The following is a 24,839-nucleotide window of genomic DNA, read 5'->3' on the forward strand; positions in this document are numbered from 1 at the left end:
CATGGAGCCCGCCTCAGCGTCCCCCTCCCGCCCGGCGGGGCCCGCGCCCCGCGCCCCGCGCCGCCGCCCCGCAGCCCCGCCGGTAAGCGGGGGCGGCCCGGGACGGGCGGCGGGCCCTGCGCCAGGCCGACGGGAGGACGGGCCCGCAGCGCCGCCCGCCGCGGCTCGCCACGGGTCGGGCGGAGCGCGGTGCGGGGCTGCGGCGCGGCGGGCGATTCTCCTGCTCCGGCGGGGCGAGGTACGGGCCGGGCGGGGCCGGGGCCCGGGAGCCCGCCTGGCAGCACCGCGGCCCCGGCACCGTGTGCGGCGTGGGGAGCGGGGCAGGGGCGGCCTGGGGCAGGGCAGAGGGCGGGGCAGGGTGGTGCGTGTTGTGAGGCACGGGGCATGGCATGGGGCATAGCAGTGCGTGGCGTGAGGTAGGGTGCGTGGCATGCGGCATTACATGGGGCACATGGCATGGCAGTGCGTGGCATGGTGCACAAGGCATGGCACGGGGCACGGGGCATGGCACTGCGTGACGTGGGGCACAAGGCATGACATGGGGCATGGCACGGGGCATGGCAGTGCGTGGCATAGGGTACAGGGTATGGCATAGGGCAGGGCACTGCGTGGTGTGTGGCAGAGTGCATGGCTTGGGTCACGGGGCATGGCACCACATCACGGCACAGTGCCCGGTGCTGGATGCAGCACAGCATGGTGCAGTCCCGCATGCTGCACCGTATGGGTTGCACAGCACGGCATGTCTCGGCGTAGTCTGTGGTGTCTGGTGCAGTGCATCCCCAGTGTCTGCCTGTATGTCTGTCAGAGCTATCCATGCGTCCAGTTGAGGGTGTCTCCCTGTCACTGTCTGGTCCTCACACTTTGTTCCAGAGTGGATTTTGTTCCTGTGTGTTTGTGTATGTGTCTGTTGGTCATGCAAGCTCCATCCTGTTCAGTCCCTGTGTGAAAGGCCCTGTGAAGGGAGTCAGGGAATAGAGCAGGTGCTTCAGGAGCGAATGACTGTGAACCCTTTTAGGATATATGATTCATTGAAATATTTGAGCTGTATAAAGTACTTCACTATTCTCAGTTTCAGCATAGTCATGTGGCAGAGAGACCCACAGGTTAAACTCTTCATGCCTGAAAACTTTGTGTGTTTACTGTCTTAGGTGTTGCCTTCTCCTCCTGATGCATGTCCCCCCGTTCCTCTGCTGTGGCCAGGGAGAAGTAGGGGCTGCGCAGCCCACTCTCATTTCACTTGGCTTTGAGGCTCTAACTGTCAGCAGCATCCGAATGCTCTGGTGTATGCAGCATCAGCATCCGAATGCTTTGGTGTACGCAGCAGCAGCCCTCCTGCTCTTCTCCTGGATAGGCTCATCAGTATATCTTCCCAGGAAAAGCTTAGGCCTCTAATCCTTCTTTTTGAGCTCTTCCCGTCTGTGTCTATCAGCCAGAATCTCTCCTCCTCCATCCCCAAACCAGCTTTGCCCCTATGGCTTTATCTGTGTCTTAACATCCACTCCTTGTCTAGACACTCCACAGCTAAATTATTCTCAGCCTGATGGCCGGGCCAGGGGATTAGGGAAGAGCTGAGGAGATAGATGTGTGGCCTGATGGCAGCCCCTTGGCCACATAGCTGGACCAGCCTGCTGTAGCCCTCCTGCTTGTCTCACCTTTATGGCAAAGAAACAGCATGAACCTATCACCTCTGCCCCTCTAAGGTGTGCTGGAAGCATTTTTCTCAGCAAGACATGATCTGGCACTGTAAAGCGGGTTTGGGGGGGTCAGGGAATGCCTGAGGGGAGTCCCTGTTAGCAACATGTAGGAGATGCTGTAGCTGCCAGTATCGCAGGGGCTTGCCTGCTCGCCTCTTTTCAGCGTTCGTTTAGCCTAGATAGTCAGTATGAGGTACAGTGATTTAGGTGAGCCAGTTCTGTTTACTGATGTGCTTACAGAGAGAGAGGGGAGGTGTGAGTGCGCACAGTCGGCAGTTAGTGGATTTTTCTGGCCTCCCTTCGAATCTGGCCTGCTGGCATGATGTTTCTATTACTGAAAATGACTTCTAGCGGGAATGCTGAATCACGTACTCCCGACAACCAGGAGATACAGTAGGATGAAGGTATCATTCATTCAGTTTCCTTTACTGTTTTTTTTCTTTCCCCTTTTGTCTGGTGTTCTATGGTAGCCCAGGCAGTGATGCCAGCAGGCTGGGCGCTTCAGCATGGTGCTCATTAGCAGAATTCTCCCTGATATTAATTTTCTCTTTTAAATTTTAACCCATTTCTAAGTCTCTTTGTGCAAGGCTGCCCGAAAAAAAAATCTTTAGTCGTGTTTTAAACCCTCGAGATCTTTCCACACTGCTGGCTTGTCCCCTCCCTATCTTAGTCATCCCATATCGCGCTAGGCAAATTTAGCTCCTAACCTTTCCTTCTAAATTAATCCCTCTGGCCTACTGGCAATTTGTTGATGCTCTTCTCTGAACTCCGTCTGTTGTGGGAAAGAGAAAAGCCAGGCCAGATCCGAGGAGGTGTTTATCCAGCCTTTCTCTGAAAGGTTGCACCAGGTTGCGCAGAGTAAGGGCCAAGTGGCCTCTAGTGGCCAGCCATCAATTAATGCACCGACAGGGAGCACCACTGCTCCCAGGGCATGGGCTCTTCCTTCTCTAGAAGGCAGGAGAGCCTGTAGGTTTTGGATTGGAGAACGCGCCTCTCATCCTTGCCCCTTTCTCTCCCTCAAAGCAGTGTATCCCTCCAGCAGCTCAGCCCTAAGTCCCACTGGCTCGGAGAGCGCCCACTCATCACATCCCACATTCACAAGGTGGTGAGCAGAGGATTGACAGAAACCCCATAATCACCTAGTAGTCCCTCTGTAATTTCAAAGCAGGTCCCAAGGGTTCTCTTGCTTTACTGCTAGTACAACTGTTTTGCTTTTAACTGTTCAGCAGCATCATTAGAGTGACATATTTTCAGCGTGTTTCAGAATACACTGCTTCAGTGAGTAAAAAAGATGAAGTGCTGGAGTTTCTCTCCCTTTTAACTTTGTTTAGGCAGTCAGGCTGTAGTTTTGAACTTGGCGTAACATCTTGCAAAGCTGGAGTCAGCAGAGTTCATTGCATCCAGCAGTTCTTCTGGTGGCGGTGAGTTTCCTCCCCTCCAGAGGTAGAATGCTCCTACCTCAGCCCAGCTCCAGACAAACCTGAGCTTGACCTGAAACAAAGCACGTTGTTTCACTGAGAGTCTGCAGTTTCCTCTGAAGGCCCCACAAGGCACATTAGCGGCACAGAGGCAGAGCTGAGCTTCAGCTTTTTTTTTTTTTTTTTTTTTTTTTTTGTAAATTACCATTTTCCTAGTTTTTAGGGCTTCTGCCACTACAGGAACTGCTGTCCAAAGCCCCTTTGTCATTTTACTCCCTGAAGTAGTAGTTTTTGCGTACAGCCTGTAGCTGTGAATGTTATCTTCCTTACAAATAACTAGTCTTTTATTTAACAGTCGTGGTATCTGCAGGACTGCAGGACTGCAGAGCCATGTTCACCTGCCAGCTCTTCCTGCTCTAATAAAGCCTTACATGCCTTTGGTTTCAAATGTGCTGCTGTTTGCTCTCATGTTATGATACCCTGTTCTTGAGTTGAATGTGAAAGGAAATAAAAGCTATGTATTACCCTTTTCTCTATCATGTCTCCTACTAAAAAGCAGCTCACTTACTAATGATTTCCAGACCTTTCTCCTTTTTTCTGCTTTCTTTCTTGGAACCCTTTTGCTCTATCTTTTTTTTGAAAACAGGATGTGAAGTTAAGGATGATGTACAGAATGCATTGGATGTTTTCAGTCTTTTCTGTCCTGTTCTGGCTTGGACTCTGTTTTTACTTTTTAGACTTCTATCTTGGTAGTGTATTTCTTTTGAGCTGTTCAAGGCTTATCAAGAGATCCAGTGACTGAAGAGTTTGATGACGTATTTTTGAGGGATTTCTCCCATTAAGTTTTGCCTTGTTCCTGATAATTAGTAGAGTGCCCCATCAGATTAGCTCCTCAAAAACTTGCCATACATATGGTCCCAGGATTTTTGGTTTGAATGAGCTATCTGTGTGCCTTCAGGGAGGCAGAGTAAGGAGAGATTGTAGTAGCATCTTCCGGACACTTCAAAGATAGAAGGAGGGGTGATGAAGTAGCCTTACTGCTGTCACCTTTAGACCATCTGTTTTAGTAGCCTGTCTTGAATGCTGGCCCATACTTGGTACTTCAGGTGAGATAGTAAGAAACCCCTTAGCAGATCACTGGAATATAACCTACAATACTTCTTCCAGAGCTTTCGTAGCTAGAGAATAGCTTGTTCTCAAATATGAGTTTAACTTCTTTGAATTTTCTTTGTCATAAATATGATAACTTGTTACTCAGAGATGGCCAAGTGAACCTCTGACTTTGCAGTTTTTTCCTCTTCAGTGACATCACTGAAAAAAATGTTTTGTTTTGCCAGTTTTGAGTTCATTTGTATTCTACCCATGTAGTTTTAACGAATGTCTCTTTTCTTGTGCTGTGAGATGAGAACACTTTACTTATCCCTGTATTCAAAACACTGCACATGTGCTTGCATCTTCTGTCCTTCTCCATATGAGTTCAGATGAGTTTTTGGAGGTCAGTATCTTTCCATTGCCAGTCTCTGTGCCATCACTTGCAGCTGCATATTGAGCACAGTGCTCCCTTGAGCTGCCTGTGGGGTCTTCTGTGTACCTCACTCACATAGCTGCAGACAGGGAATGGATCTACAGTCTGAAGGTTGGCCTCTTCCCCTGTAATGTGCATTCCATTGTGTTTGTGTTTGAATGTTGAACTGTTTGTCCTTGTGCCATCTCTCTGGCCTGCACTGATCTCTCTGAGGTTCCTCCTTTTTGGGATCTGCTTAACTAAAGCTAAGCTTTAAAAAGCTTAACTAAAGACCTCTCCTCTGCGGACTCCTGGAGTGGTCAGCACCCAATCACTCCTAATTTATCCTTCCCTCGCCAGTCAGTCATGCCCCAGCTTGGCACAGATGTGCTGGTGCAGAGGTGACTGAGAAGGAAGCCTTTCCTTCTCTTCACAGGCTGTGCAGGAGCCACGCATAGCCACTGTCTTGGCCAGCCCCTGCACCCTCCACACAGCAGGCTGTTTGGAGTACAGGACCCCACCTGCCCCTGAACTGTGAATAAAGTAGTGTGGACTGGGCTGTTCTTGCCCCCTTGCTGCAGTGTGGCAGGGCCAGCCCTGTCCTAGTGATGCCGAGGGGGTTCCTCAAGGGCTGTGAGGTGACCTCTCTGGGTTAGGAGCCAGGGGGGTTGAGGGCAGTGGCTAGCTGTCTCCCACGACATTCCCTTGTCCTGCCCTCTCTCCACAGGTTATGCCACTCTCCAGGTTTGCTGAGTGCCTGCTGGTGAAAGAAAAGGGTTGATATTTTGCCCAGGCCCTTAGGTCCTGAACCAAAATGGCAGCTGGAGAGTCCCCTCCCGTAGGAGATGTCTTCATCGATTTGCAGCAGGTGAGGTGGGAATCCAGCAGCAGCGGGGCTGTCTCTTCCCTGGCGACTGTGCTCCTGCCAGGCTGAGTGCAGGACCCATGTCCTGTTAGCCTGCTGCAGTAGGAGATACAACCTCTGTTCACTGGGGAAAAGTCTAAATGAAGGGTGCCCCAAGGCTGCCCATGAGTCCATGTCCTCTCTTCATGCAGGCAGCGAACTGTGGTCCAGAAAAGGCTAGAGGCTGCTCTGTGGGGTCCATGTACCCTCACGTGCTGTTGGGTTGGGTAGGCAAGCAGCAGGAGGGGCTGGGCACCTGGCAGTCGTGCCCAAAGACTCTCCCCGTTGAGGCTGGGCTTGAGACACTCATGCTGAGGTGAGAGGAGAAGCAGTCTCACCCATAGATACAAAGCTGCTCCCAGGGCACAGCTGGGAACAGCTGGGGGATATGAGGAGAGGCACAACTCTGCTAAAGCCGCCTTGCTCCCTCTTTCCACCCAGCACAGACAGATTTGTCACAGTTGGGCCTCCTCCAGTTTCCATGGAAACACGGGAGTCCACAACAGCTCCGCACTGGCATTTCGGCTATATTGACGGAAAATTTTACCAGCTGCAGCTGCCTGGGAAGCAGAAAGGACAGGAGTCACTTGGTATTGCTCTTCTCAGAGCGTATCCACTGGCAAAAGGCAGAAAAGTGCCTGTAGCCTGAAACAGGAGGAAAATGGGCAGAAAAAGCCTGAAGAAGGCATGCCAAAGAGGAACAGGGAGGCTTTAGGAGTGCAGAGGGAGTGTGGAAGGGAGGTAGGAAGGCTGTTATGATCCAAAGAAGGAAAATTAGGGGGTTGTAACAGATGGCACAGAGTGGTCACTGACCCAAGGATGAAATGTTTCCCAGGGAGGAAAACAGGGGAGGTCTAAAGAAGGGAGGGATGGCTGACTAGGCAAAGAGAAGGCCACAGGGCAGCAGTTAGATGTCAGGAGAGAGAAATTCCAGCCAAATAAAAGCTATGCATCTCTGCCGGTAGCAAAGGCAGGCACTGACATCGTCCCTTGATACCTACCACTAAAGGAAGGTGTCAAGGACAAGTAAGGTATCTCTGCAGATTGTGGCTTGGAGGCTTGCTTATCTGTTGGCTCTTGGTTTTGAGCAGAGCTGTGCCTCTGAGTAACTCTGTCCAGCCCTGTTGTGTGGAGCCTGCTGCTCCTCAACAAGCCCAGCACTGTTTGCTGGATGGGAGAATCCAGAGGGCTGTAGGTTTCTGCAGTGTTTGATTCTTGTGTGGCGATTTCTGTGCAGGGCAGAGATCGCGCAGAGAAAGCTTCTCCTGGTGCCGAGGACGATGAGGACTTGGATAAGACTTTGTCAGTCGAGAGATTTGGGGACCTGATAAGCAAATCAGCATCAAGCAATCTGGAGAAGCAAAGACGCAGCTACAGTGAGAGAGATTTTGAATGTATGTAGGTTTGAACTGTTGTACCCACTTCCACCCTTTCCACCAACCCTCACTTAGCCCCATGTGCTCTTCAGTCTTGTGCCTGAACCCTGCAGATCTCGTTAGCCTGCTATTCACTTCTTCCCTTCAGAGCATTCCCAAAGTGCTGTGTACACTCAGTTTAGCACCAGTAACCACAGTCTTTTCCTGGTCTGTTCCCCCTTTTCCCTGTCCCTGCAAGCATAGCTACTGCCTGGCTCATGTGACAGCATAGCTCAGCCCGGGTTGTTTGCTCACCTCCCCACTTAGCAGTGGGGACCTCTGCAGCCACTTCCACTGCGTTGAAATTTCCAGTTCAAAACTGTTTTTCTTCCATATGGCTGCAAAGAAACATCCAAATATGGCCAGAAGCCAGGCTGTCCTCCCCAGTCTGAAAGCAGATGGCTCCAGTCAGACATGCCTGTGTATTTCTAAATATCAACCATAAAACCATCAGGCTTATCTCCTTAAAGAAAGGACTGCAAAATAAAAATGGAGTGGGAATTTAAAATCCTGTAATTATCTCACCTGAACTCCTCTAATCAGCCTACTTATATCTCTAACTGCCCTTCTATGATGAAGGCTACCAGTCTGCTGAAACTCACTTTGGCCATAAAATTGGAGTGTGCCCACAAGAGTGGCCGTAAACTACCGCCTGATGTGGGTGGGTCACATAAGCTTGTAGTAAGAACAGTGAAGGGCAGGAATAAGGGTCCCCCAGCCAGCAGCCTGCTTATGTGGCAGACAAGTAGCAATGGCTGGGAGAGTTTCCCACTCTCTGGCTCTCCACAGTCAGATACTGCTTGTCTTCCAGCTTAGCTTTTACAGGAACATTATGTTCCAAGTACCTCATCAAGCTGTTTTCTGCTTGGCCACTCATTTCCAATGGCTGTTGTAAAATTTTGCTGGTAAAGGTCTATTAGTAGTGCACACCAGCTGCTACTTTCTGCTTGTGTCATTTCTCTACAGAGGCTCCATTCAAATAACACTTTCCACCCGAGGACACAGTCCCACATGCACACGGCTATGAGGTGCTAATAGCTTTGCTGTGGGTTCAATACCTGTCCTGTGCTGGCAGGACTTATCTGCTTAGAAGCTCTACCTGTGTGCACAAGTGGATGAGTTGGCTTGGAGGACACAGGCAATCTGCTTCAGTGTGCATGGCAGAAGCTTACTCAAAAATTTGACTAGAGATTTGTATTGTTTGGGGGATTTTTTTCTTAGTAGGAAAGTACTTCTTTCTTTGTAAGAATCAAGCTTGTTTTCCTCTGATCTCCTGATGTGTCCCTGTTATCTAGGACTACATCAACTCTGGTTTTTGGGAGTTTTGTACAGTTCTTATTCATAAAGCTGGAAGATCTGTTTGGGTCATTAGACTTTGAAAGATAACATACTGGCCCATGGAGGTGAATGCTCTCTGGATTTAGGAATGTTTCCTGCCCTGTTCAAAGCCAGGAATTCCTAATATGTAAGCTCTTCCTCTGGACTCACTATCCAAATTACTTTTTCATATCTCTTCTATCAAGTTCACTGAGAAGTATAATCAAACATCTAGGACACTTTTTTGGTAGTAACTTTCCATATAGGCAGGCAGTGCAGGGAAGGGAGCAGGAAAGGAGGGCAGGGGCTGGACACACAGAAGTTGCAGAAGGACAGGGAGGAAGAAGAGGGAGGCATGAAGCCTTTTGTGTTTGGGAGAGGCATGTTCTTTCCACCTGCTGGCCTCTTACCATCACTGCCCTTCCTTGCAGGCCAAGGCTTTGGTTTCCTTCTGATCTAAAATGTAAACATTTCTGTCTTGGGATGATGTGCTTTAGAAGATGTGCTTTACAGCTTTGTGCTGTAGAAGAAGCAACAAATGTACAGTTAGTGACTTTCTTGCTGCTTCTTACATGAGAAAGTTATGCCTGACCTATCCATGGTGTGTAGAGCAGTGCTATGGGAGTGTGGCTGCAGGGCAGGAGGACCTTTCTGCCACAAGCCACAAGTGAAATATGGTACATCTAGTTAAGTCAAAGAACTAGATAACATTTTGGAGGAAAAAGTGTTTATAAAGAGCCCAAACTTTCCAATTTGCAGATGTATGACCATTCCCATTCTCCTCCACTCTTGACACATCCCTCTCCTGCTGAACCAGGGCTGTGTGAAATATCCCTGTTGTTCCCAAGGGGGGAAACAGGGGAGAAAAGACTTGAGAAACCAAAGGAAAGGAAACATGACAGCAGAACAATGAACCTGCTTGGCTCTCCCAGGGAGAAGGTTACAGCTTCCATTGAAAATGTCCTTTGAAGGTATTTTTCACTATAAACAGATTTTGCTGCCATGTCACAGGAAAGCTGGGAAGGAACCAAATCAAAATAGACTAGAAACAATTCCTCAGGAAGAGCTGCTGAGTAAAGCCCCCCTTGCGAAGTGGCTGGTGCCCCCACAATTTCAGCTGCCCTGGGTGCAGCCCCAGGATCTGTGCATCTTGCAGACTGTCTACGGGAGGCTTTGTGCTTGCAGATAGACCTGGCAGCAATGACTTTCCTCTGTCTTGCCAGGAGATGCTGAGTTTACCCTGTTCCCTGCATGGTACATTATCGTTGTTTTTTGAGTGAAGGCTCAGAAATGCCTTTAATTTCTTCTTACTCTGTAATTCCCACGACACCCAGGTCAAGCCTGTGAATTTCTCTTAGTAGGTTAGTTTAAAGAAAAGTCCCTCTGCCCTGGTTTTTACCCTGGTTTTTAAAAGACAGCCTTCTAATTCAACCTGCATTTCAGAGGCTGGTACGCACAAGCCCTCACAATATCCGAGATGTGAACTTAGGTTCCATCTGTGCAAAAAAGCTTGGTCTGTGGTTCCTGTGGGTAAGCAGGAGGGACTTTCTGTTAAAGCCTGGGGGATAAATAGGGTGCATCTATTTAACTGGAAGAACACTATGCAGGAAAGAAATGTTTGTAAAGAGCCCAAATCATGCTTGTTTGAGAATGTGAGAAGTGTTTCCCCATGTTTAGGAAGGAAGCCACCGCAGCTCTGCTTAGCTGTGTGAATGGCTTTCAGCAACATTGGGAGAGAAGTCCTCCCCTGGGGCAGTGGAGCTGTGTTGGGGTGGTTTGGCACTGCATGGGGGCTATCTCCCCAGCCACCCCAGGCTGGACACAGCCTGCTGCATCACTGAAAAAGCTTTGCTATGTCCCTGCGGGCTGGTGGCTCTCCTTGCCCTTCCTGGCCCTTGATCTTCAGACCATGCTGTTTCCTGGAGGGGCGCCTGGCAGGTTCCTCCCAGCCTCTTCCTGCCCCTGACTCTCTTTTTCTCTCTCAGTCCACCGCCAAACCTCGCACCACATCCATCATCCCCTTTCCACTCACCTTCCTTCTGCCCTCAAGTTCCAAAAGAGGCCACCCCGTTCCAGCAGGAGGAAAAAAACAAAGAGGAAAAAGAAGAAAACCTCAGTTCCTCCCTCAGAGGTGACCCCCACTATCCAGGAAGAGGACGAGGAAGGGGGAGAAGAGGAGGAAGAAGAGGAAGAAGAAGAAGAGGAAGAAGGAGAGTCTGAGGCAGAGGAGGCCCAGGAGAAAGAGATTTCTGCAGATTCTGAGTGTGAAGCTCGTGGGAAGGATACATCCCCAAAGCTGGAGCCCCGAAGCAAACCTAAGGCAAGGCTACCACATCCCTACCTGGATGGGGCTTAGAAGTGGGGCACAGGTGGAGGGAGGGTTGATGCCTGGCGGGTGCCAGAGTGTGTGATCATAGAATTGTGCTGCTCAGGATGAAGAGGTCATATCTGTACAATATTATGGAAAGACTAGTTTAGTCCGTGCCTGGCAGAGATGGTCACTGGAGGACAGTGAGACTTAAGCCGTTGGTTGAAGTGGAAGCTGATAAGGGTGTGCATGACTGTTTTGAGTATGTAAGACCCATGGAGGAAGATCGATGTGGCTGTTCTTAGTATGTGGAGGATATGAGGGGGCTCAGTGTGGCCAGTCCCAGGGTATGGGGCACGTGGGGGAACTTAGTGTGGCCTGTTCTAGGCTATGGGGGAGTATGATGGGAAGTATCTGTGTGTCAGGGACTGGGGTGGAGGCTGCCTGCCCTGGCTGTTGCTGTCAGGACTGTCATCTCTGCAGTTCACCATCGGCAGTGATGAGGAGGAGTCTGCCAGCGCTCTGGCCCCTGCACGTTTCCACGTGGAGGAGGAGTGTGGCATCCTGTCCCCCATGCCCCGCTTTGCTGACCTGCTGCAAGACAAGGGCCCTGCATCTCTCCGCAGGTGGGTGAACAGTGCCATGCTGCCTGCTGCTCTCCTGCGTTCAGGGTTGCTGCACAGTCCCTGTCACTGGGGATAGTGGCTGTGCCCAGCCTGAACTCACCTGCTGAGCCAGAGGGGACAAGGGGCCTGGAGCAACACAGTTGCTCCCTGGTGGGACAATCATTCCCCGGGATTCCTGTGACCTACCTGAATTCATGGAATCCTCAGGGTGCAGGTCTGGGGGCACTGGGCTGTGCATGTGGAGTACCCTCCCTCCCAGCTATCTTGGACTGTCATGCTGACCTGCAGGCTGCAAAACCACTGAAGGTTCAGCTGAGTCACAGGACCATGAGGCCATTGACTCAGAGGTGGGTCCCCAACACTGACCACTCAACAGTGGGGGAAAGGAGGAGCAGAAGGGGCAACATTTAGGTGTCAGGACATGTGACTTCTGGATCTCCTCCTTCTTAGGGACTTGTAGATCAGGATTGGGCCAAAGGACTTCAGCGCCTGAGAGGGGCTCCTGCTCATCTTTACTCACCTCCTTTGCTACCATTGGTCTTTTTGGTTCCTACAGCCTTCCTGGGCCTCGGGAGCGTCTGTCTCGTGGGTGGGAGAAGCGCAAGCCCTGGGGCCAAGTGGCAAGTGGACAACGGGTTACCTATGACTTGAAGGAGAGGATGTGCATCGGCAGCATGACAACACTGGAGAGCGCAGCGTACCAGCGTGTCCCCACAGATGAGGCTGAGGCCCAGATGCTGGCATCCGCTGACTTGGATGGCATGAAAAGTAAGGCTTTGCAACGCTACGTATGCTACTAATGCACATTTGTCGCTTCTCCCTGCTTTGCCCTCTTCTCTAGCAGCTCCAGGCATGGTCTTCAGCCTGCCCAGAGGACCTGGTTCTCACTTCCCTGTTCCTCAGCTCCTGCTTTCCCATCCCTGACTTCTTTCTGTCAGCTTTGTAGTGTCCACAGCGCTGATCCACGTGTTTTCAGCACCACTACTCACACCCACTCCACGGATGCTTGCTCTTCCAGCTGCCCCACTGCCCTCTCTGGTTCAGGGCTCCTTGCATTTCCACGAGACCCAGCTCTTCCCTCTCCTGACACACTTTCCCCATAATCAGCCCTCTGTGCGACACGCCAGCTCTGGCATTGCAGAAAACCTGAGATGAGGAGCCTCCTCTCTCCTCTGCTCTCCTGGCAGAGAGGCAGCTGCCCATTTCAGAGCGCCTTGAAGGGGGACTGCCCCTGTGTGCTGTGTGAGGGCAGACAGAAGAGACGTCATGGAAATGCACGCTCCGGGCCTGAGGACATGGAGAATTCAATAGGTTGCTCTGCAGGCTGGAGAGGGAGGGAGACACCAGAGGGGAGCGAGGGAGAGGAGCGGTGCTGCACACACAGCCTGGCTGTTCCTGGGCCACGGGTGCTGTCTCCCTGGGCAGCTGGGAGAGCAAGGATCCTGCTTCCAAGGAGCTGGTGGGGCAGTCTCCCCCAGAAGGATTCCCAGGTGGAGCCAGCCTTCCCGGGACCTTGTCAGTCCCCAGGAGCTGCTGCAGCTGGCTCCTTCATGCCTTGTGAGGAGGGGAGCGTGGCACTGGGGCTGGCCCCAGGGCTGCGGTGAAGCATCCTCAGGGGCAGCTTGCTTTCTGCGCATCAGCCTGGCTACCCCCGCCCCTCCTCTGAAGGTGAGTGACTCATGGCACCTGACCCTTGACCTTCGCAAGGACAAAATGACAACTCTTGAAGAGAAAGAGGAGGCAGCGAAGGAATCAGATGGGGGCAGCAGCCCGGAGGTAGCGATAAGCACCTGCATTCGCAACTCACTTGGCTATGAAGACTTTGATGAATTTGCCTTCAATTTTGAAGACTATGATTTATGGGAGGCCATCAGAAACCATCTGGGCTACCCAGGCGGGGAGCCCACCTGTAAGTACCAGAGCAGTGACCCCATGGGTACAGCTGTAGATCAGAGCCCCCACTAAAATGCGTATCCCCCACCCTGTGTTTGCTGTCTGCACTCTCCGTGTCAGGTTGTTCTGCTGGTTTAGAGAATGTACGGTCTGGCCCACTGTGTGCCTGGAGGAGCTGTCTGGTGTTTGTGTGTCTGTCTGAGGTCCTTGTACAGACCTGCGTCGTGGTGCTGAGGTGCTTCCCTGTGTGTGTCTTGCTCAAGCACTTGTGGAGGCAGCTGCATCTTGCTGTTTGCGCTTATCAGGATGTGGCCCATACCATGACTAAAGAAAAAGTGGCTACTCCAAGATGTGTATAAGGACAGGGACATTTCCCTATCCATCTGTGGCACAAGGTGACAGTGTGCTGCTGCTCTGTTTGCAGGAATTTGAGCTGAGCTGCAGATGCAACAGCAGTGGTAGGTATTGGGTTCTCAGCTCTGCACCATAGCCTGATACTCGGAGGAAAAAAATAAGCTAGTCCCTGTGCCTGCAGGCTTGAGTCTGGCTGTGAAACTAGCTAGTGGCAGGCTGGCCAGGGTGCCTGGAAGAGGGAAAAGAGGAAGGAAGTGAGAGTGAGAAAAGCAGGGAAGGAGAATAGGAAGATCAAAGATCATCCCAAGAGCAAAGATCATCTTTCTGTTCTCCGCATCTCTTTCCATACCAGTGCGTCTCTTGAGCTGGGTGTCTGGGCCATCCCGGGAATTGCACAGAAACCAGAGCCTCACGCCCACCTTGTGCAAGTGGTCCTTCCTCAGCAGGTGGTGGTAACTCACAGCTAAAAGGTGGCTTTGCGTGTTACTTTGGGAGTGACAATGTTCGTATCCATAGCTCTGTGACATCTACCCAAATGTCCTCATGCAGATCATGGTCTCATTTTTCAAGGGGTTTTAGGAGTGCACACAGGAAGGTGGCACAGCCCCAGAACTAGCCTGCTTACCAATTTTGCATGCAGGAGTGGTGCGGCAGAGTGCTTGCACCAGGGACTTGGGACACCTTGGTTTGGTTTCTGATTCTGCTACAGCCTCTCTGTATGATCTCGGGCAAAACACTTAACATCATCAGCCTCCCAGTCCCAGCATTGCATTCTCTTTCTCAGCTGGTCCATCTTTACAAGCCTTTGGGGAAGAAATGTCTATCTATGTTCTTCTGCAGGGACCATCAAGCTGGGTTTTGTTTCTGGCTGTCTGCTGCTGCTTGTTACTGTAGATTGATAGACCATATAATAGCAGCAAAGTTAGAAATAGAAACAAGAAAATTGGCTCCATCAGCTGTCCCGACCTGAGCAAACTGTGTATTGAAAGTGTGAGAAATTGCCTCAAGTTCACCTGGGAAAGGATGGCTATTCTTGGGAAAGTAGAAGGGGCAGATCACTTCTGTAAGGTGTGATACGTGTCACTTACAAAGCAGGGAAATCTGGCTTGCTAGCAGCTAACACGTTAATTGATTGCTACAGTTAATGCTGCAGGTGTTTGAAATAGGATGTACTGTACAGTCAACTCTTAATTTTTTCTGCACAATGAATCCACACTGTAGGTTAATCCTCCAGAGAGATATGGTGGAGACAGAGAGAGCAGAAACCCGAGTCAGTTCTGTGCAGAGCCACCTCACATCCAGCCACTTGCTCAGCTGTTTACTCCATGGCAGTACCTCTTCCAGGACCAACTCAGATCCAGAGAAAATTAATAGCTTTTGAGCAGAGTAGAGTTGCTATTGGACCTGAGCGGATCTCCCTACTCTTCCTTTAGTGTTCAGAGTGTGGGGAGTGCAGCGCAGGGACACCTGGATGGCAGCAGGGGTGTGCTTGGGTCCAGCTGTCCCTATCAGATTGAACTCAGCATCAGCCAGGAGAGACCTGGGCTCTGTGCATGGTAGGGCGGTAGCTTTTTCAAGAAGCCAGCATAGTCTTGTGACTTATTATATGTTGACATTTTGGTTTTGTTTAGTCTAATTTTAATTATTCCAAGAGTATTTAAATGGGGTTTCAGTCTTTCTTTTATTGCTTTAACTTAACCATTGGGACACGTGGGAAGTGTGCTCCATCTCCGTGATGCCAGGCTAGCAAATTGCTTTCTATTGCTGGTACAACTACTCTGATGCTTCTTTCTGGGCTTGCTGTTTATGGACAGAGGGTAATGAAAGGAGGGAAGAAGAAGCATAGGACGTGTCCCTGCCCATGGCAGGGGGGTTGGAATTAGATGATCTTTAAGGTCCTTTCCAACACAAACTATTCTATGATTCTATGCAAATCAAAGGCAATAACCTGCTGGGTTGGACTGATTAGCACTCTGAGGGAAGACTTTCACCAGTGCAAAGTAATTTTTGTCATCTTCAGATTTAAGTTGGCATCCCAAGAAATCTGACTGACGGAAGACAATGTGGCAAGATGGTGTTCTGGAAGATTGTATGAGGTGCTATGTGGGTGGGTGACATACTAGTTCCTTGGAGTAGAGCCACCATAGGAATCAAGCTCTGTCCTCAAATGTTGCTGCTGTCTTATGCTCTGCTCTAGAGCACTAGAGAGGAGGTGGAGCAGGAGCTGTCCTTGGATGCTTCATCCCACCCTTGAGAGTTCGGCTTCAAGCAGTGAGGGCAGAGCTATGGCGCAGGCACATCACCCTTGGTCTCAGTCCAAGATCCTGTCCTGAGTAGGAACCCCAGACTTAGGTGCTCACTTGTGTTTGACTTCTATTTAGGGGAAGCACCAATGTGACGGGACACAGAATGGCTCTCTGTAGAGCAGTTTGTAGCATCTCAGCTGGGCTTTGCATGGGACTCCCAAAGCCAGTGGCCTCTTGCACAATTATGCCACGTTCCCCCTGCTCCTGTGAGTTGTCTCCCAAGTGATACTTCAGTACTGCCAAGGGAGAGCAGCAAAGTGGATTGCTTCTTTCTTCTGTAGGACTCTAGAGGTGTGCCTTCACTGGTTTGCTCTGAGCCTGCAGCATTCCAACTCCTGTGGCTGTCAGCAGTTGTGGGAGTAAGTGGAGATGCTGCAGGAAACCTGGCTCCTTTCATTTTATCTGTCCTCTAGACATTTGGTGACTAAGGCTGAACGCCTGCCTGTGCTTAACAGCACTATGTGACAGGTTGGTATTGCCATGGGGGAGACTTGCTGTGCTTTGGGTGAGCACTCTGTCTTTCTGGGAGAGCATTCTCTGGTCCTGTTCTTCTAGGGACGTGGTAAGAATGACTTCCAGGGTGCATGGGAGAATCCAGAAGCTATGGGGGATGGAGCAAAGGTGTGAGATGCAAGTTGTGCATTCTTGGTCACCTGTTAATGCATGAATCCACACTAAGTTTAATGAGGTGGCTGCCATGTATGCAGGAATTGAGAAGTCCATGCAAAAGTCCGAGGAAGCCCCACATGTACCTGAATCCCAGAAACATTTGTAGCAGTGAGCAGTTATTGGCTCCTATCAACATTGCAGTGCAGTAAGTGGAGCAGGGAGGAGTCCAGCTGTCAGCAGGACATGCATCAGCAGCACAGCCAATGGGGGAAAATGCCCTGAGGTTCAGTATTGATTCATTTTATATTTAATTTAGTGACCCAGATTTCCAAGGAGCAAGGCTGTGGTACGCCGGGCCTGGTGTTAGGCTGTGTCTTCCCATGCCCGATATGCATGGATATTTTCCTGCTGCATCAAAGAGACCACTTGGCCATCAAGCTTAGTGCTTTTTTCAATGTTTCATACCTTTAGAGCTGCAGGTCTTGAAGCCAAGAGCAGAAAGGTACACGGAGACTAAACACTCATCCCAGCCAACAGAGAGCTGCCCTTCATTCCCCAGGGAGAAGACCTTTGCTTTGCCTTACAAGCAGGTCATGCAGGCCTCAATGGGCCAAAGCTGAGCAGAACCGCTGACTGTGATCTACCTGGGGAAGCCTGCTCATCCTGGAGCTGGGCTCTGAAGCGTTCCTCACCCCATTGGGCTGTAGTGCTGAGGAAGATATACTTGCTCTCTCTGGTTAGTGTCCAGAGAGACTACTCTCTGTTGCAGGCTGTTGCCCAGGTGCTGTTTCTCTGGCATTGCAAAAGAAGCTGGCACAGTTGTGGCCAAGTTTTAGTGGGCGCTGGCTTGCCAACAGCATTGGTAGCTTGGTTGTGGGTCTGTAATACAGCCTCTGCAGCCACTCTGCAGGCTTCAGGAGGCTTTGATTCAGCCAGCCAAACTCTGTAATGCAGACCTTTCAGAGGGTATTTACAGAGGCACTGCAGATCATCTAAGAATGGTGATAGCTGGAGATGAGTGCCCAGCCTCCACGCCAGTACCAATCTGCACCATTATCCTGCAGTTTCATTGCACAATTAAATAAAACTGTCATTGATATTTCCATGTGCTTCCCAGACCAGCAGCTAAATATGCTTCCCCTTCACTGCCCTTTATGCTTGCTGAGTATCAGGCCTTCCTGCGGTGGGAGAAAGGAGCCCCAGCCAGGTGCCTGCCTGTGCTTTCTGGGTGCAGAGTGCTGCAGACAAGGCTTCAGATTGCTTTTCATTGAGAGAGTATGGAAAGGGCTCATGCCCCATTTATTCAGGTACCATGAATAAAAGCTTTTGCAATGATGCTCCAGTGTATGCACAGCCTGAGAGGAAGCCTTTTTCTTAAAGGATTTAGCTGTCAGATATCTGAAAGAGCTGTAGTTAGGCAGGTGAGGCAGAAAGGATCTTCAGAGGTCTGGAGGAAGATAGTGAGTGCTCTGAGTGCAAGGGCTTCATTAGCATAAGCAAATGAGAGAAAGATGGGCTTGAATGTGTTTCCCTCCAAGGCAGTATGTTTCTACTAGACACACTGGTCTTCTTTTTTCCTCTCCCATGTCTTCAGGCCACCGTTTTGAAGATAACCCTGGTGTGAGGAGACATCTGATGAAAAAGCCATCTCGGAGTCAGATCACCAGGACAAGCAAAAAATTAGCATCCACACCATCTGTCAAGAAAAAGAAGAAGAAGAAGAAGTTGGATAGGAAGCCCCATGAGGTATCCATGTGCTGTCCTCCCACACTTGTTCAGAAGCCATAAATCAGGAGTAGAAACAGGCACTTTATAAAGTGATAAATGTGATTTCAATATAATTAATTCCTTACATGACCTTGGGGGTGACTTTTCAAGCTCTTATCCATTATCATGAGAGCTGAAAATACACCTTTTTTAAATAACAGCAGAGATTTCTCTGAAATGACAAAGCTTTGTCCATAGGAAAGAAATAAAAAAATCACAGAAATGGTAGTGCTGTTGTGGAAGCTGGCAGTACGGTAACATCACTGTCTCTGGTAAGTGTGGGAAATTTTGGGAGAAAACAAGCAGGCAGAGGACAAAATTGTCACCATTTGGAAGAGGGGTGCAGCATTGCATCATTTTCTCTCCTCTGCCCACGCTATCTGACTTGGAGCTTTCCAGTGCTCCATGTGCTGATGAAAGCTCTTACCATGCTGCCAGTGATATTTGTTCTGGCTGCTTCTGTTCACTGCACCTCTGGTTAACTCACGCAAGTTTGCTTAGGCAGTGCTTTAGACCCAAGTGGCACCTTGAGAACAAACTTGAGGCTTTCCATGCATTGTTGATAGAGCTGTATGCATCAGGGGAAGTTTCATGTCCTTACTGTAATTGTCCCTAGGTGTTTGTGGAACTGAATGAGCTAGTGGTGGATAAGAACCAGGAGATGCACTGGAGGGAGACAGCCCGCTGGATCAAGTTTGAGGAGGATGTGGAGGAGGACACAGCAAGGTGGGGGAAACCCCATGTGGCTTCATTGTCCTTCCGCAGCTTGTTGGAACTCAGGAAGACAATTGCTCATGGTGAGTCAGCAACGATGGGTCAGGGTTTGCATCTTGCTTTGGGACAGATTTTGCTTTACAGCTTCTATTGCATTTTGGTCCCTCACTGGTGACACTTCAGCAGTGTCCATGTCCAGGTTCCATGTAGGTTCTGCAGAGACGGACCATCCTGCAGCCCCTTTGCCAGGCTTTGCATTAGCCCGAGGGTGCCTATGTTGATTCCTTGCTCTGCTTTGCTGCTCTCAGACACTTGGTAGCTGTGACGCCCAGCTGTGTCTGGGCCTGCAGGTCTTTAACCAATCTTTGGTGTGAAAGGTTGAGTTTGGTCAGGGTGAGAGGCCAAAACAGGAGGGAGGTGCCAGAGGTATTAGTATGTCTTGGAACTTTGGGTTCTCAAGGGTTTACACAGAGGACATTGGACACCTGGACTCGGGGCATTTCTCAACTGAGGGAATCTGTACGCCAACTACATCCTGGCTCCTGGTGGGGACGGATGTGTACCTAGAGCGTGCATGTGATGTGGAGCATTGCACACTAGGAGCAGGGCTCTTCCCTTTTTGCTGGTAGGTGCCGTCCTCCTCGACCTGGAGCAGACCACACTCCCTGGTATTGCTCACCTCATGGTGGAGACCATGATCATCTCTGACCAGATCAGAGCGGAGGACCGAGCCAATGTGCTGCGTGCCCTGCTGCTGAAGCACAGGTGGGTGGTACGTGGCTGAGGGTTGCCGGGGCTCAGGGGTTGTCTGCACGCCCCAGGCAGCACAGGAGACAGGTCCCTTTATGGCTGTTGCTCTTCCCCTTCAGTCACCCTAATGATGAGAAAGAGGGCTTCTTCCCGAGGAACCACTCCAGCTCCAGCATGAACTCTATCGTGGGGAACCACCACCACAACCACACCACTGATACCTGCGTGCCCCTCATGGGGGAAGAGCGCATCGAGATGGCTGACCCCAAGGCTCATGAGACTGAGTGCAAGGAGGTGAGGGTGACATGGGGAGTTACTGCTTCTTTTTCCACACCCTGGATACAACTGTTGGCCAGCAGCACCCCTTGGCACCCACCTCTGGGCTCCTTCATGGAGGGCCTTGTTCTTGCAAGGGCTCAGCTCCACAAGATCACCTGGAGAACTGGAAATTGGGTCGCTATGTTATGATTTCAGGACCTAAGTTTAGCCTCACACTGTATGCAAATGTCTGCTTCAGCGTGCGATGGCAGCAGCATCCCTGGTGCTTGCAGGGTGGCCGTTCACTGTGAGGGTGTCTTGCATCTGAAGCAGGGTGTTGGATGTGCTGCCGAGGCAAGCCTGGCTGCAGATATGCCAGTGAGTTGCAAAGCGGTGTAGGGAGATCAAGGCATAGGAACTCCATCCTGACTTGTTTGTATTCTTCCTCAGCAGAAAACCCCACATCTCCATAACTCTGAGGGCCATCGTAAATACCTGAAGCTGATGGAGAAGATCCCAGAAGATGCAGAGGCCACAGTGGTCCTTGTGGGTAAGAGGCAGCATCTAGAGTCCCGTGGTGCCAAAGAGACCAGGTCAGACCCTGGTCTGGCTCCAGCTGTCTGTGCCCTCCCTCCTGAAGTGTGGAGGGCTTGTACGTGCTTCCAAAGTTCAGCTGGGGAGGGAGCCTTGTATGCTCTCTCTTCTCATGACAGCACATGTTTTGCTTGCCTGTGGTAAATGTAAGGCAGTGCCAGGGTAGTTCCTTTCCTAAATTAAGAGGTTGATAGACACTGATGCTGGGAGCTGGGGCCCAGCTTCACGAAGAAAGTCCCACCAGCCTCACCAGAATATCCAGTTTTGCAGCTCAGAAGTGGGTAAGTGGTCCCCGAGGGACTGATGGCCGGGCACTGACTGCTAAAAGGCCTTGTGCCATCCTCTGATCATTGGTGCCCCTCACCAGCAGCTGAGCCCTGCCCTGGCCTGTGTTGGTTGCTGGCTGTGTGTGCCAGGGAGCTTTGAGATGTGGAAGCAGGGCCTGGCTGGTGGCAAAGTCTCAGGTATTGGCCATAGCGCTGCTAGAGATGTTTCTTTGTATGAGAGGGCTGTGGGTGGGCAGGCTCAGTCGGCTTGGTGCCTTCTGACCACAGGAGTAGTCCTTGTCAGCTCTTTGCTGGCATTAACATCTCGGCAAACATAGCTGCACTACAAGCAAAGTAAATGTCAGTGCCTATCCAGTAGATTAAGAACTAAGGCAAAGAGGCTTGGCAGCTCAACCAAGCTGATGCTTAACCACAGTGAGGCCAAATCAGCTTCATAAACACACTTTGAATACTCAGATAACTCTGGTAATTTCTGAGGTGAGACTGTGTCTTGGGCCACTTGGATGGCCCAGATTTGCCAATCTAACACAGAACACAGCTCTTTGCTGGACACAGATGGCAGAAATATCAGTAATAAGGCCAGAGAAATAGAAGTATTCAATAAACATTTGTGTTCAGTGTTTGACGGAAGTGACTGATGTGCCGGAGGATGTGAGAGTACTTTCCAATCTGTTAGGAGTCAAGAAGGCTGCCAAACATTGATGAGATGCAGACATTGTAAAACAAACTGTGCAGTTTGCACCTATGAGTCTTTAGATATCTTGATCGTTTTCATCTGAAAAAAAATCTATGACTGCAGAGAACACACAAGAACAACAGAAGAAATCTCATAGCATCAGTGCTCAGGAAGGGAAGGACGGTGATCCAATATCTATAGGTTGTTTAACTTGATGTCCTTCCTGGCCAACATAGTGGCAGAGAGAATATGTGATTCAATTAATAAAGAACTAAATGATAAGAATGCAATTGTTGCCAAGCACTGAGGATATATGAGGAAATAGGTCATATCAAGCAAACCTGATTTCATTCTTTGATGAGATTAGAAATTTGTTTGATAAAAGTAACATGTAAGAGACTTCCTTCCATAAGGCGGTGGATTATCAGAAAATAACCTTCTCATTAAAAATTAGCCCCTTCTAGTGTAAGTAGATCCTGTCTGTAAGAGATTAAGAATAGACTAACTGGAAAGTTACAGAAAGTAGCACTGTTTGGGAATGATCAATGAACAGGGGAATTGGAGCAGTCCTCAGCATGAAGTTAGGTGCTGTGTCAGTGGTCTGGAGACAAGTACAGGACTGCAGGGCTCATGGGAAACCTCAATATCCCTGTTTCCAATGTTAAAGGCAGCCCAGTGCAGCTTACCCCAATGATTAACTCTGCTCACGATATTGCCTCCCATTAGGTTGTGTGCAGTTCCTGGAGCAGCCAACTATGGCCTTTGTCCGACTAAATGAGGCCGTCTTCCTGGAATCTGTCTTGGAGGTCCCAATTCCTGTCAGATTCATCTTTGTGTTGCTGGGACCAAGCCAGGCCAACATGGACTACCATGAAATTGGCCGCTCAATCTCTACCCTCATGTCTGACAAGGTGAGGAGCTGATGGGCAGTGATACTGGCACAGGCAAGGGAGTTTTAGTAGCTAGTCAGAAGTCAGTCCTGGGCCGAGAGGGCTGAGAGATGCTGTACTAGGTCCAGATGAGGCAGGCAGGTGCAAGCGCCTGGGAGTTTTAGGAGCAGCCTGGCTTGAGCAAGGTGGGATGTTCCAGTATGGCAGGAAGACTAGGACAGAGACTTGATCGGGACAGAGTGCTAGGCTGGTGAAGAAAGAGGCTGTACTTAAAAGCAGGAGCAAAGGATTGCCCAAGATTAGAGAAGTGTGATGTTTGACAAACAGAGAGGAGGGGAGGCTGAGTCAGTGATCATGATGCTCGACCCAGGCCACACTGATGAAAAGACTTAGCAATGCCTGGGGACTGTTATCAGGTGTTTGGATGAAGCTTTCTAGCTGAGTCTTGTGGCTGGGGCATCCATAGAGAGGAGCACATCTGTGCAGGAGAGAAGAGGCAGGAAGGTTTTTCTGCCAAGCATGTGTGCTGCTAAAAGTCCCCCATCTGGCTAGATGGCAGGAAAGTGCCATTCATTATCCTGGTAGGGAATTAAAGGCAAAGAAAAGACAATCTGAGCATCTGCTGCATACTTCTAGGATGGGAGAATCAGAGGTTCACAGTGTGCTCCTGGCTCATGCCTTATAACTATAATTGAGTAACAAACCTACCTGTCCTGCTGCCAGTGCGCAACTCTCCCTGAACTAAGGACTGAAAGGTCCACTCAGAGCAGGTGGGTTGTGAGGAGTGAGGGCTCCCAGCTAAATGATCCCTTCCCAGGTGTTGCACAAGACTCAGCTGAAGCCAGGTATTTAGCCGGAAGAGGGTCAGGTACCTTATTCCAGCTTCAGCACTGCGTTTGTGGGCTGATCTTGCTCATTTGAGTCTCTGCTCCACTGTTACCGGAAGAGAGGAGGCAGCTGCTGCAGCCAGGGCTGACCATAGCAAGGTTACATGGTAGCTGGCGCCACAAAGAGTGTACGATATCATTTACAGTTTGAAGCTGTGGCTCCAGGCAGTCTGTGCGCTGCAGGGACCTCAGCTGCCCCCTACCTGCTTTATAGGCTGTTCATTTGTTCATCTTCCTCCAGCCCTTTCTCTACAGGCACATTTCAGAGGCAATGCAGCACCACTTTTACCTGTTTGCCAGCACCTCCCTGCCTATCTGCAGTAGGGCTGTCCCCTTATGGTCTTCTTGGAGTCCTTCCTCGTCATCCTGCCCTCAGTGTCAGGAGTATCTCCCCTTTTCTGCTGGTTTTCCCTTGCATGGTCTCCTTATGCTGTAGATTCCTATTTCCCTCCCTCTTCCATTTGAAGACTCCCAGGAGTCTTTTATGCTCCCTGGTCAGGTCCTGGTTCTTGTGCTTTGTCTGTGGTGCTTTAAGGCTCCATCAGCTTCTCCTTCAAAACAAACCCAAGACCAGACTAGGAGGTCATTGGTCTGTTGCAGAGTTCTAATTTTGAGCTGCAGGGACAGGGAAAGTCTTGTATCTCTGTGGCGTCTGACTTCTGGTAGAGCTCCGAGTTGGGTTCTGAACAAGAGCCCTGTAGGACTGAGCAATGGCATGCAGAGCTTGTAAGTGCAAGGATCTTGGCCTGATGTAGCCATGGTGATCTGGTGTGAACAGAGGCACAGGCTGGCCAGGTGTAGCATCTACTCTAGGGAACGAGAGCCACCAGACTAGTTGGGAAACACAGATCTGGTTTTGATTGATGGAGAGGTCCCATGGTAGGTACCCTGTGGTCTGGCAGAGCATGCAGCTCGCAGAGACGCTGCAGGAGCATGATCTTGGGCAGAGCAGTGGGGCTTGGGGAAGCAAAGCAAGACCGTGAAGATATTTGGAAAAGATGGATAGGTAAGGGAGGAGAGACGTGGGATTTGGTGAGGAGCGTTGGGTCAAAGGAGGAGAGATTGAGGAGTGTGGTTCATCAAGTGACAGTAGTGAGACAAGTAGTGAGGGAAGGGAGTCAAGTGTTACTATATGGTCACAGCAGGTGAGTTTCCAGGCTGTAGGCAGCTGGATTGCAGTCTTGGTCTGAGCCTTCTCCATCTCTCTTTTTCCCTGCCCCTCTCAGCACTTCCATGAGGCTGCATACATGGCAGATGATCGTCAAGACCTCCTCAACGCGATCAACGAATTCTTGGACTGCAGCATTGTCATCCCCCCATCAGAGGTGGAAGGGAAAGACTTGCTCAAATCTATTGCCACCTTCCAGAAGTTACTACTGAGGAAGAGGAAGGAGAAGGAGCAGAAGTCCTTGAAGGAGGGGGCTGTCCAGGAAGCCAAAGGTCTCTCCACTCACATTCGGGCAAAAGAGTTTGTGCCTAGTGTCCTGCGTGCCCCAGTGGGCCCTCCCCTCACAGAGCCTGGCAGAGGGGTGAGCGGGGCTTGGCTCCTGCAGTGGGCAGCGGGGAGGGGGGCAAGGGGAGACAGGACAGTGGCTGTGGGCAGCCCTGGCAGCTGTGACAGCTGGAGGCAGTGGGATGTACTGTTGCAGGGGGCCTACCAGGTTAGTG

At 50.4% G+C, this 24,839-nt stretch overlaps 1 protein-coding gene across 4 annotated transcripts in view; it reads left to right on the plus strand.

Annotated features, from left to right (window-relative positions):
• The first annotated feature begins 92 nt into the window (after positions 1–92).
• The window catches only part of SLC4A3 (solute carrier family 4 member 3), a 34,605-nt gene continuing 9,858 nt past the window's right edge, over positions 93–24,839 (plus strand). The window contains exons 1-13 of one of the 4 annotated variants that reach the window (XM_054069365.1): positions 96–238; positions 5,344–5,484; positions 6,758–6,914; positions 10,238–10,572; positions 11,044–11,186; positions 11,743–11,954; positions 17,943–18,094; positions 18,732–18,912; positions 19,459–19,594; positions 19,699–19,873; positions 20,288–20,387; positions 22,121–22,305; positions 24,398–24,611. In XM_054069365.1, coding sequence (XP_053925340.1) covers positions 5,431–5,484; positions 6,758–6,914; positions 10,238–10,572; positions 11,044–11,186; positions 11,743–11,954; positions 17,943–18,094; positions 18,732–18,912; positions 19,459–19,594; positions 19,699–19,873; positions 20,288–20,387; positions 22,121–22,305; positions 24,398–24,611 — 2,044 coding nt within the window. In that variant the 5' untranslated portion in view covers positions 96–238; positions 5,344–5,430. Of the gene's footprint in view, positions 239–5,343; positions 5,485–6,757; positions 6,915–10,237; positions 10,573–11,043; positions 11,187–11,742; positions 11,955–12,893; positions 13,096–17,942; positions 18,095–18,731; positions 18,913–19,458; positions 19,595–19,698; positions 19,874–20,287; positions 20,388–22,120; positions 22,306–24,397; positions 24,612–24,839 lie in introns of those variants that run through there. The other 3 variants (XM_054069366.1, XM_054069367.1, XM_054069368.1) reach the window with 3 other exon arrangements.

The sequence above is a fragment of the Cuculus canorus genome, chromosome 6 (genome assembly GCF_017976375.1).
Source record: "Cuculus canorus isolate bCucCan1 chromosome 6, bCucCan1.pri, whole genome shotgun sequence".
NCBI classification, from domain to species: Eukaryota; Metazoa; Chordata; class Aves; order Cuculiformes; family Cuculidae; genus Cuculus; species Cuculus canorus.